Consider the following 13,255-nt stretch of genomic DNA (forward strand, 5'->3'; position numbering starts at 1 on the left):
TGTTTCTTTGAGAACCTTTACAAAATTAAACTGTTTCTATGGGGTTTTTTTGTTATTTTTTTCTTGACATTTTTTATTGGTGCATTATAGTTGTACATAATGTTGGGATTTGTTGTTACATATTAGTATATTCACACAAAATAACATAATTTGGCCAGTATCATTCCCCTTGGGTCTTTATTCCTGAAAAAAAGAATTTAACGTTTTTCCCTTTGTTTTTTCATTAGGTAGGTATTTTAAACCAAGACTTACATATTAAAAGATCTAATATGTTGTTTTCTAAAGAAAGCTACACAACATTAACAACCATAAAGGGATCATATTAAGGTCTACTTCTTGAATTCTAATATGTTTTAAAATTCACCAGTTTGGGGCTTATTTTTGTTTTCAATCTGCATTTAAAGGATCTACCATGCTAATAATTGTATGCTACAGCTGCTGTAACATTAGTGGATATAAACATTTCTTACCAAATTACGCTTTTTTAGTGGAAGAAAATAATAATAGTGGCAGAAAGAAAACATCAGTGCGTAGCAAGTAAGAAGTTCAGTGTAGAAACACAACTGTAGAAAAAGCCAATGATTATCTTCACCAACACAATTGTTAATCCTGAAGAAAAAAAAATGAAAAAGAAACAATATTTTAAACTTTAATAAGATGTTCATTTCAGGATCAGTAAGACTAAAATTAAACTCATATTATTTCATATATGCTTAATTTCCTGGAGATATGCTAAAGTCACTCAAACCTAAAAGCAAGCTGTATAAAAAAAGAAGATATAAATATACCATCTTACATTTGTAAAGCACTTCTTACTTTGCAAAGGTAAGCCCTCATATATTCGATAATTCTTCAACTCACAACAATCCAGTGAGGTAGAAAGAGCAGGTGTTAGGTAGTCTCTTTGTATCATTGATATGGAAACAGAAACAAAACAGTTAAGCCACTAGCCAGAGAGGACACACAGAAAAGCGAGGGGCCAATAGAGAAGAAGGAAGAACTCTCTTCTGATATTATTCTTCCTCTGGCATAGTATTCTAACTGTGGAGAGCAATTTGAATGCTTTCAAGTAAAAACAGCCTAAACTTGCCACTCTGACATAACTGCTAAGTGTTCAAAATTTTTCTTACTTTTTAAAATCTATTCCTGGTTGCTGAAAATATAAATGTATTAAAAATACTAAAAGCTACGCTTCCGCCAACATAACAAAGAAGCCCAACTAGGATCAAGGATTAATGTTATAATTCAAATTTTTTAAACACTAATTTGAGTATTAAATTTTTCTCAACTTACATACTATATATCCAAATTTTCAAAGTATTTAAAATTCCTAAAGAAAACTCTGATTCAAAATTACCTTGCGTGAATGTTTTCATTTCAAAAGAGCACTACACTGTCCCAGAAAAAAAGAAAAAAGATATAACCAGTTGTGCTACTAACTTAAGTTATTTTTAAGGTATATCACTAAACTACTTTTAAGTCAAATACAGAACTTAGAAACCTTGTGGAGGCATTTTTTAGACTTAAGAGTACATGTTTTGTAAACAAAAAGATTCCCTGTTTTGTTACTTGCAAGCAGGGTTGTAAAAGAAGGGAGCTTATGCATGCACTCAAAGATGTCCTTTGAGAGCTGTTGCTTAAAAGATGACATTCTTGTCCCTTGCTTCCTATACCCAAGAAGTTGACAAACAACTGCTGTGATCACCTCATTCTTAATCAGAGAGCTTTAATAAGCACTAAATCTATTTAGGTTCCCTCCTTTCCAATCTTATAATCTTTTCTACTTCTCCTCTCCTACCAATACTGTGAAAAGTTTAATAAAACCATGGGAGCAATAAGCCTACAGAGAAAACACCTCAATGTTAGAATTTGAGTTAAAAGGCACTTCATTTGGTCACCAACAAGCTAGTCTTTACTCTTAAATATCCCAGCCTTTAAAAATACATTTCCAAGCTGATTTCTTTTTAAATCTTTAAAACTACAGCATTCTTTTGCAAGGAAGAATCAATTATCTTGCATAATAATGTACCATGAATGTTATTATATTTTTAATCAGCAACACTACTATAAAATGTGCTTAAAATTGAGTGCTTCAGTAATTACCACTTTTCTGAATACATGCTTCACATACCTGTTTTTAACCTATTACTGTGATTGCAAATATCATTTAGGTTTAGAAATTTATTTGGGAATGAATTAATTTGTTTAAATTTAAAGTACATTTTAAAAACACTATATATCACACTATACTGTCCTATTGATAGTTTCAGACAATGTTTAAAATTTTTACATAGTAATGAAGTACTTTTACTTCAAATGCTCTTAATTTTCCCTAATCTTGGGAAATTATCATCTATTTAAATAATCAGCTTATAGTAAAAATCAAATTACCACTAAAAGTTTGCTAATTAGCTGTGCCATCAAAATAAATGATCAAAAATAAGGGAAACTATGGAGTTGGGGTTGTGGCTCAGTGGTAGAGCACTCGCCTAGCATGTGTAAGGCACTGGATTCGATTCTCAGCATCACATATAATAAATGAATAAAATAAAGGTCCACCAACATCTAAAAAATACATATTAAAAAAAATAAGGGAAACTATACTGACCAACAGTATTAGGCAAAGGTAAATTCTACTCTTCATTCAACTTTCAATGAATGAAGTTATAAAGAATACTGTGATGTAGTTAACTTTGTATAAATGCATGCGTGTGTGTACAAACATAAATCTAGATGTATATAGATATATTTATAAAGTGCTACACTATACCAGTTTAAATATTTATACAAGACCCAATGCTAGGAAAACAGAATTAAATACAATATCTTGTTCACAGATTTCAGTGACAGCTTTGAAATGAGATACAATACAGAATTCTCACAGCATTTGTTTTCAAAAATTCTATTTTTCAAACGAAGATTTTCTTTAAGTATTACAAGAGAGCCCCCTATTGACCAAAAATGTTGGCAGTTCAACAGAATCAGCTAATTACTATTTACACACATACAATATGTATGAAATCTTAATACATATATCTAATATATAATACTTAAAAGGCTTACGGGGTAAGAAGGAGGTTATCAGGTATCTGAAATGTGTTGCTCTTTAACTGAACAAGGAAAGGGAAATAAAAATAATGGGATATATATGGTTTATCATAAGAACTAACAACTACTATTTAAGTACTTCCTGCATGACAGATACTGTACCAAATGCCTCATTTAATACAAGCACTTCAGTCTTTTTGTATATTTGGGTGCAAGTTAATTTTTAGTGTTCTGCTCAATATCTCCTTCTCAGCAAAGGGGATCTTGGTGGAAAATGCCTTTGGGAGTTGACAGAACCATATGACCAAATAAAATATACATTTGTTCTTATTAGAAAACTTTTTTTAATTGAATAACAAATTTTTATTTAAATGTGTCAGGTATGCCTTTTCACCAACTTTTTCTCTCTTTTCTTTCTTTTCTTTTTTTTTTTCTTTCTTTTTTTTTTTTTTTTTTTTTTTTTTGCTAAAAGTGCATTATTCTTTTCTTACCATGGACAGTGATGATCCATTCTCCTCACACAGTGGCCACAGCGGCTGCAATGATGGGAACGCTTTGGTCTCATCAAATTACACTTGTTACATAATTCCCAGAACTCCCTTTCTAGAGAAAGAAATTAAAATGCATTTAACAAAGACAAATGATTAATGCTAAAATTCAGCAACAACTGTTTAGAAGATTTTATAGGAACTCTTTAATATCTATCTCTAAGAGATTTTTCTTTCTAACTCTCCAGGGTAAATGAGCCATAAATGCTGCTGTTCTAGTCTATATATCTTATTTTGTGTTTCTAATTTTAAACATTATGAAAATAATACTGTTACCATCAAAGTAAGGAACAGAAGCAAAATACTTGAGTTATGTGCATATTGCTAGCAAATAAGGGAAATCAAATGACAAAACCCTAAAGTACAACCATATTACTATATCAAAACAGAATTTATTTAAACAAACTAACTTATAGAAATGTTATCATCTAAAAGCACTAAAGAAGAAATTACACGGAGTCTTGGGTTCAGCAGATTAATAAGTTGGAATCAATCCTATAAACTCACTTGGAAAACAGAGATGGTATTCACTCCTAAACCCTTTCCATTAATTAATCTTAGAATATATATAGGAGCAGGTTAAAGAAGATCAGAATGGGTTTAGAAGTATCAGAATAGTTTCAGTAGTGAAGAAGTTTACAAGATTACTATATAATACAAATAAAGAGGTACTTTACAAAACTGTTCTATCACTAAGCAGGAATTTCCTCTGGTATATAGTAAAAGAACACACAATTACATCCTATGCTAAAAACATGAGGTTTACATAAGCAAAAAGGCATTTGTTTTCATTATAAACAGTTCTAATCAGACCCATAAAATATATGGGACAGTCATCTTCCAAGACAAGACAATTGCTACTATATAAATGCATCTTTTAATATGCATTGAAATGTAATTTTATTTTTATAAAATTCTTAAATTTTTTCAGCACTTGTTTTTATACTACCCCACATCCTCATTTAAAGTATAGAAATGGCAAAATTATCCTGACTTCCATATTCACAGTGAATATTAGTATATGCAGAATGTGACTAGCATACAACAGGTGGTAAACAAATGCTTGCCAAAGTATTAAAAGATTAAAATAAAAAAAAGAAAGATTCTAAATAAAAATAAAAGAAGGTATTAGTAGTTTTCTAAAATGATTCCCCATTTGAATTCCAATATTTTAGTTAATGGCTGGGAATAAGTCAACATTCTGGAATTTTATGCAGTAAAGCATCAGGGAAACATTTTCTGCTACAGATGTCTCTGAAAAAACCAGCAAGTACAAATAAAATCTACATAAAATTGCTTGTTCCAATAATAAGAAAGTTGATAACAGTATCTTTTGCATTTGAAATCTTATTTTAGAAGAAAATCCTTTTATTTCTTATAGTTCTTATTTTAATGAAAGCATATCATGTGAGACAGCAACAATATTAAAGCTTAATTTAGATACAACTAAACTAGTATTATTTAACTATAAGTGAAATGGAAACTCATCTATTATGTAACACATTATGAGGTCAGAAGCATATCATTTTTCTCCACTTAGCTCAATGCTCTCAAACATCCCAGTGTTAAAACGTGGCATTCATACATTACAAGGCATACAGATAGGAAAAAAACTATAGTGGAGACATTTTCACAAAAAGTCAATATAAAAACTTAATATTTGGGCTTTGTGGTTCAGTGGTGGAGCACTTGCCTTGTACATGTGAGGCACTGGGATCAATCCTCAGCAGCACATAAAAATAAATAAAATAAAGGTATTGTGTCCCTCTACAACTAAAAATATTTTTAAAAAGCAATGTTTATAAATCAATCCTTCAAAACATAAACAGAATGCTTCATTATGGTATCTTCTGAGCATCAGCATATAATATTCTAGAGAATAAATTTTTTATTTTGTAACAAAAATGTTACATCCTATGAAATGAGAGCATTTGGTTATCTCAAAGAAAGCCTGTACTTCTGTAGTTTAGACCACAGACTGGCAAATTACAGTCTGCAGGCAAATCCATTCCACCATCTGTTTTTGTAACCCATGAGTTAAAAATGTGATATGTAAAAATCATATATGTGACATGTAAAAATTATATGAACTTAAATTTCACTGTTTATAAACAAAGTTTTGTCATATGCCCATTCCTTTATATATTATTCATGGCTGCTTTCTGTGGTACAGTGACAAAGCTGAGTTGTGACAGACTTATATGGCCCATAAAGGTCAAAATATTTACTATCAGACCTTTACAGTAAAGGCTACCAACCTGTGGTCTGGACCATAAATTTGTTTAAAGAAAGAGCTTAAACCATTCCTTTGGCTAAACTGAAGGTACTACAAAATATGTAAAATGAGAAAGACCTATAAACACAATTACACACACATGCATAAGCACACATGCATATCTATGTGTTCAGAGAACAAATAAGAAATCACTATTATAAAAGCTAGAACTGTAAAACACATTTTTGTTTTTGCAGTGTTTCCAGGAAAAACCATCAGCTTTAATTTAACGTACATACTGATAAAGCATTTATTAGTGTCTTCCCTTTCCTTTTTCAGGGTTTACTCAGTTCCAAAAGGATCTTGATGAATGACACAGTCTGACGTCTGATGATTTACTATTGAGATTTTTATGGTAGCCATCTAACAATATAAAATAAAAGCCTATAAAAGAGAGAATCTGATTGATAATTTATGGTACTCATAGAAAAATTAAAAGCAAACAATTTTTTTTAAGGGAGAGAAACACCAAAGCAAAATAAAAGAGAAAAAGACAAATTCCATAAATGACTGAGGTTGTTTGAGTAAATAGCATCACATTTTTAACTTGAATCTTTATTAATACTATAAACGTCTGAATGAATATAAAGCAATGTTTGCTTTGATTTAGTTTGGTTTATACCTCTTAAGGAATCAAAGATGGGAACATGGCTCAGTTGTAGAGCACTTGCCTAGCATGCACATGGCCCTGGGTTCTAACTTAGCACTACAAAAAAATAAAATAGAAATAAAAAAATAAGGAATCATTTTCTATTCAAGTCTTGAAAGAATCACATTTTATGGGGCCCTCTCTCTTATTTTTAACCACAAAATACTGTTTGAGGAAGAAAAATAATACTTGAAACTACTAAAATAAATATAAGGTTTGCATCCTAATATAGGTTTCCTGACAAAAATAGTTGTCAATGTAGGAAATAAATGTCAATAAGTCTCTTATAGAACATTTTAAAAACAATGTTAGAGGAAGGAAAACAGTAAAACTATGTGTGAATGTATGACCCTGATCATTAACTGCACATGCATCCTTATAGCTTGAGGTAAAATTTTGAGGGATAGCAACAAAATGGGCTGATTAAAAAAAAAAAAAAAAAAAAAAAGGACGAAAGAAAGAAAAAGAAACTTGGAAGATTCTTCTCTGCAGCTCAGTTCACAATAACTGAACTATGGAACCAACCTAGGTGCCCTCCAACAAATGAACAGATAAAGAAATTATGGTATATATATATACAATGGAATATTATTCAGCTTTAAATAGGAATGAAATTATGGCATTTGCAGGTAAATGAATGGAACTGGAGAATATCATGCTAAGTAAAATAAGCCAATCCCAAAAAACCAAAGGTTGAATGTTTTCTCTGATATGTGGATGCTAATTCACAATAAGCAGGGGAGGTTAGGAAGAATAGAGGTACTTCGGATTAGAGAGAGAGTAGTGAAGGAAGGGGAGGGTCTATGGGGATAGAAATGATAGTAGAACGAATTGGATATGATTATCCTACGTGCATGTATGACTACAGGACCTGTGGAACTCTACATCATGTACAAACAGAAGAATAAGAAGTTATACTCCATCTATGTATGATGTGTCCAAATGCATTCTACTGTCATGTACAGCTAATAAGAACAAATTTTTAAAATTTTAAATTTTTTAAAAAACTTAAAAAAAAAAAAGATTTTGCTCTATAACACTGTTCAATCCTGAGTAACACACACATACACACACACACACACACACACACACACACACACACACAAACACAATGGCTTTAGAGATGACAAGAATATTGGAGTCCCACACTCAAGCTAAGAACCTGATGACAAAAATGTTCTAGAGATGACTGTGGTGCCAGCTGCAGACCTCTGTGAATATACCAAAAGCCACTGAATTGTATACTTTAAATAAATGATGGCATGTGAATTATGCTCAACAAAGTGTTTTTTTTAAAAATTAAAAGCTTGGGTAAAATCATTTCATAAAATATGAAAGTGATAAAAATGATATTCTTAAATTGAAGTGGTCTTTTGTATTTATTATTTCAAATAAGCATGTGAAAATTTCAAATATAAATGGACATGTACAATTCATTTGACTATTTAATCTACTTGCCCAAACCTCATATTGAGTGGTCTCAAGTATACTAAAGTTACTCAAAAATGCATAAACACACACACACACACACACACACACACACACTCAGGTATGCAAAATATTTCAAAGTAATCCAATTAAGATGGTTAAAATTATAACAAGTATTAGGGCTTTAAAAGTTTCCTTTTGTGAAGAACTCAATTATATAAAACTGCTTAACCTTCAAACATTTCTGAATAAATGTCACTATTCTTTGGCTTCAATTCTTTAGTCATAATATATTTCTTTCCACTGCTAACATTTTTTTTTCTGTTAAAATCATATTTATGCCAGGCATGGTGCACACACCTGTAATCCCAAAGAATTGGGAGGCTGAGGCAGGAGAATCATACATAGGTTCAAAACCAGCCTCAGCAACTTAGAAAGACTGTAAGCAACATAGTGAGACCCTGTTTCAAAGGAAAAAATAAAAAGGGCTAGGGAAGTGGCTTAATGGTTAAGCACCTTAGGTTTGATCCCTGGTACCAAAAAAAAAAAAAAAAAAATCATATTTACAAAAGACTCAGGTAACCAACAACAAAATGTACATGTTGACTTTAATTTTCCCCAGAATCATAACAAAGGTGAATTAAGAACTAAAATTATTTATCTCTACATAGATCTAAAGTAAAAAGATAAGAGATGGGGCTCTTGGTTTCACACCAGCTCTATAACATAAAGCTGTATACTCTAGCAGAGACAATCCATGATCCTGACTACTCAGCCTACCTACTCAATTACCATGAGGATCGTGTAATATCAAACAAACACAGACTTTGAAAATATTAAAATATAACAAATAAATTATTTTTTATTGGATAAAAGGGAAGTTCTTGAACTCAGAACAAAAACAGGCCAAATGTCAATTAAAACAAGATACAATGCAGATAGATATCCAGAGTTAGAGCAGGATGTCATGGTGTCTTCCATCACTACAGTCTATAATCTAAAGATAACAATGTGGTTTTATGTGGACTCATGAGGCCTACAGATATTTGTTTGGTATTCAAAGTGTTTTTAAAATTCTGAATTAGTTTTTGACTTTTTAGCTATTGTTTAGCGGTGGAGGTGTTGCTGCAGTGCTAGGGATTGAATCCAAATTTTTTTTTAAATGATGAACTTTCTCATAAAAATTGGGATTCCATGTTACTATAGTTCGGATGTGGTTTGTCCCCCAAGGGTCCATATGTCAGAGGAATGGTCCCCAGTGTGGTAATGTGGCAGCTGAAGCAATCTTTCAGAGGTGGGGGCTAGTGGGAGATCTCAGGTTACTGGGGGTACTGTTCTTAGAAGGGAATACCAGTCTCCTAGAGTTAGTTCTCATGAGAGCAAGTTGTTATGAAAGCCTGAGCCTGGCCCCATTTAGTATCTCTTCGGCTTCTTGTGTGGCAATGCGATTGCTCACTCCCACGTGCATTCCCGCCATCACCATCCACCATGACATGATGTAGCCAAAAGGGCCCTCAACAGAGCTGAGCAGATGCAGGCAGCAGTCCTTTGAACCTCCAGAACTGTGAGCTGAATATTTCTTTTTTTGTTCATAAGTAGCCTGCTTTAGCTATTTCATTATAGTAATACAAAACAAACACACACAAAAAACTGGATTTCAGGTATATCACTATACCTGAAAATGTGAAGCCAGCTTTTGGAATAGACATAAGTTGGAAGAGTTTTGAAAAACAGGCTAGAATAATCTAGAATGCTGTGCAACAGGCCTTAAGGGAAATTCTGGTGAGTGCTCAGAAGGTAAGACTAGGGAATTAATCTTAAATGGAAAATACAATTCTATTGGAAATTGGAGTAAAGCCTTGCCATATCATTTGGACTGTTCAGCCAAAATTGCAAGCTAAATAAGCTTTTTCTTTACAAAATTAGCCCACTTCAGATATTGCAACATAGTGACAAAAAGCTGAATGATACACCTGTTTTCACTTTTTAAACTTTAAGATCCAGCCAGCTAATTGCATGACAACTTCACAGGAACTGACTTGTGGCTGCCACTATCAGATTGAACAGGAAAATCACAAACCTGGCTCCTTTCACTAACTGGTGGTGCCTGGAGCCTGTAGGCATTTGAATATTTGATCGCTACAAACAAAAAGAACCCATCAGGACATTAATCTTGAATCTTTTGGCATCTCTTCCATTGAATCAGAAGTGCTATCTCATAGTTTATATTAGAAAATGTCAAAAATACTAAAGTGAACCAGAGCTTGTCACTTTTCTTACTGAAACATCCCAAGCACAAAAGCCAGCGTGAAGGTATTCACAAACACGAAGGGCAGGATCTGGTGGAATCTGTCCACAACTGGATGGAGAACCACTCCTTTCGGATTTGGGCTTGGACGATGACACCAGCTACCAATTTTAGGATGTTTTTTGGCTTCTTTCTCTAAAAATGGGTGCTAGTGGTAATTGCTTTGTGGTTTTAGTAAACTAATCTACGGATGATTTTCAATGCAACATGTATAATCAGAAAAATGAAAGATTACACTCTATGTATGATCTATCAAAATGTATAAATGCATTCTACTGTCATGTACAACTAATTAGAACAAACAAAATTGTAAAAAAATTTTTAAAAATAATCTATCAGAAATATATCCAGAGTTAGAAAAAGCCTCCTTTTTCATTCTGGATTTTAGTGTTAAAACAGACAACACATATATACTATATATTAGTTTTTGGTTATGCCAGTTGAGAAGAGAGATTCTAAGACTTAAAGATACTACCCTCTCTGCCCCCACTGCAAAACAGAAACAAATTACTAAGTGATACCTCTATAAGTTAATGAAACTAAATATTCAATATATTATTCGGAAATTTCTATAGCTGCAGCCAGGCACAGTGATGCACGTCTGAAATCCCAGCTACAGCAGAAGTTGGGGCAGAAGGATTACAAGTTCAAGGCCAGCCTGGGCAACACAGCAAGACCCTGTTCAAAATTTAAAAATAAAAAGGGCTTAGATGTAGCTCAGTGATAAATTATCCCTGGGTTTCACTTCCTATTCCCCACAAAAATAAGATAAATTTCTATAGCTATATAAGTATATATAATATTTACATTTACTCTCTAAAATTTCAAGGCCAAGTAAGCCCCTAAATGACGGATCTCAGAAAACAATAATCAGGACTTACAGGAGGCTCTATAAGTGACTTATCACGTCACTTCACTTCATAAGGAATTTACTGCATTAGTTGTCAAACTATACTACACAATGAAATCACCTGTGATCTTTTGAAATACTGACACATGTACCTACATCCAGATATTCTGATTTAATTAATATGAGATATGATTTGACCACTGAGATTTTTAAAAGTCCCCTAGGTAATTCTAATATGCAGCAGGTTGGAAGTTACTAAATTACTTAGAAAGTATTCTAGTTCTACAATGTACTACAAAGATATACATTTCTTACTAGAACAAAATGCATTGTTTTCCAAAGATTATATAGTAAATAAGCAAAAAGCAAGACTCAGGAGGATGAGTTTATACTATGTCTGATATATAATAAAACAAGTCATATATTTTTATTTATTTTTGTGGTTTAAATGGTTATTATGGAATAGGATGATCAAATATTACCTTTAAATGACACTACAATAAAAGATTTTCAAATATTTCATTGACTATATTAAAACTTGGAGCTATATAGGTAATAGTGTTCATAATACTACAAAGATTTACTCTAGTCAATATTATATTTATAATATCATGAGGTATGGCACCAGTAAGAAAATTCCTTTCTTAAATAAAAATAGAATTTCTCAGATAATTATATTTCATTAAACAAATATTTGTTGCACATCGAAGTGACAGAGATTCTGCTGGACACTAGGGATATAGCAATAAATGAAGGAAAAAAACACATGAAAAAAAATCTACACTCTCACAAAGGTTATATAGATCTGGAATAGGTAGAAGGAGACAAACTGAAAAAGAGAGCCAAGGAATGAGAGGGAAGTGGGAGGAATGGTTTGCAATTTTAAATAGAGAAGTATGGAAAGAAAAATGTGAGCACAGGCTTAAAAGAGGTGTTAAATGACAGACACAAATATAGTATTCAACGAATACAATAAAATACATTAATAAAGATAATAATTCTTGTATTGGCAAAACTGATAAATCCAAAGAGTAGCATACCTCCATGTGGGATCTTAGGGTTCTCTGGGAGTCTTCCTGGGTCAGTTATTGAGGCCCTCACTAAGGCGACCAGACAAAATATGGCAATGCCATAAAATACTATTTAAAATAAATAAATTAAATTAATAAAGCAATCATTTACCCTTTAAAATTATAAACATTATAAACAAGCATTTTTGAATTTTAAAAAGTGTATTTTAATTAATACTATCAGGATAAATAATTTTCAAAAAGATGAGATTAAAAAATTAAATGACTAATACTTCCAAGACTATATGTGCAATTTTAAATATTATTTTGCATAATAGCCAATAAAATTGCTATAAATCAGTTTCTTTATTAAGAGTGATTTCTCATCAAAAATTGTATAAACAAATGGGTTCCATTTGTACTACATTTGAAAGGAACAAAATAATATTTAAAAATAATTCTACTCTTGAATTTTTCCATTAATTCTATCTTCAAAAATGACTTTGAATTAGAGATGTTCAATTGTGCCTTTTGATGAATCTTAAGATATTTGAGAATAAAGAATTTGGAAGTTTTTAACTTTAAAATTAAAAACCAGGAAAAAAATAGCAAGGAAAACAAATTCAGTCTCCATAATTTCACAATGTAAATTAGTAAGACGCAGGCATTTTGTTGGGGGAATAAAAATATGTTGTACATGTTAAAAGAAACAATTTGAGTGCTCACTCCAGGACTGACTGCATGGCTGTTAGTCAGTTTTATCATCTGTATAACAGAATTATATATCCCATAGCTCTTGTGAAATAAAAATGAGATAAAGTACATAAAAACTATAAATGCCATGTACATGTAAAATATATCATTCTGATCTGACTTTTTAAATCATAAGCAAGCCATTAACATGTGTATTATAGCAAAAAATAATTATTCAGAAGTTCAAAGTGAGGTCATAATCAGCTTCATAATCAAAATCAATGATTTTAGTAGCATGAAATTCTCATTTCCCAGTAATGTATACTACCATCTCCATTCTTAGAACTTCCACATTGGCAATTATATACAAAATAGAAACATTAAAAATGCAAATACCACTACTGTATTTTTTTTAACAAAATGGCCTTTATATATATTTTTCAGAC

The 13,255-nt window shown here is 31.7% G+C and overlaps 1 protein-coding gene across 3 annotated transcripts in view; it reads right to left on the reverse strand.

Annotated features, from left to right (window-relative positions):
- Positions 1-13,255, reverse strand: part of ZDHHC21 (zDHHC palmitoyltransferase 21) — a 61,229-nt gene that overhangs the window by 33,790 nt on the left and 14,184 nt on the right. For 2 of the 3 annotated variants that reach the window (XM_079113142.1, XM_079113143.1), the window contains exons 4-6: positions 12,147-12,245; positions 3,540-3,651; positions 471-609 (exon numbers count right to left, since the gene is read on the reverse strand). In XM_079113142.1, the coding sequence (XP_078969268.1) occupies positions 471-609; positions 3,540-3,651; positions 12,147-12,245 (350 nt within the window). The remainder of the gene's footprint in view (positions 1-470; positions 610-3,539; positions 3,652-12,146; positions 12,246-13,255) is intronic. The other variant, XM_079113144.1, reaches the window with a different exon arrangement.

Source organism: Sciurus vulgaris, assembly GCF_902686455.1.
Source record: "Sciurus vulgaris genome assembly, chromosome: 15".
In the NCBI taxonomy this organism is placed as follows: Eukaryota; Metazoa; Chordata; class Mammalia; order Rodentia; family Sciuridae; genus Sciurus; species Sciurus vulgaris.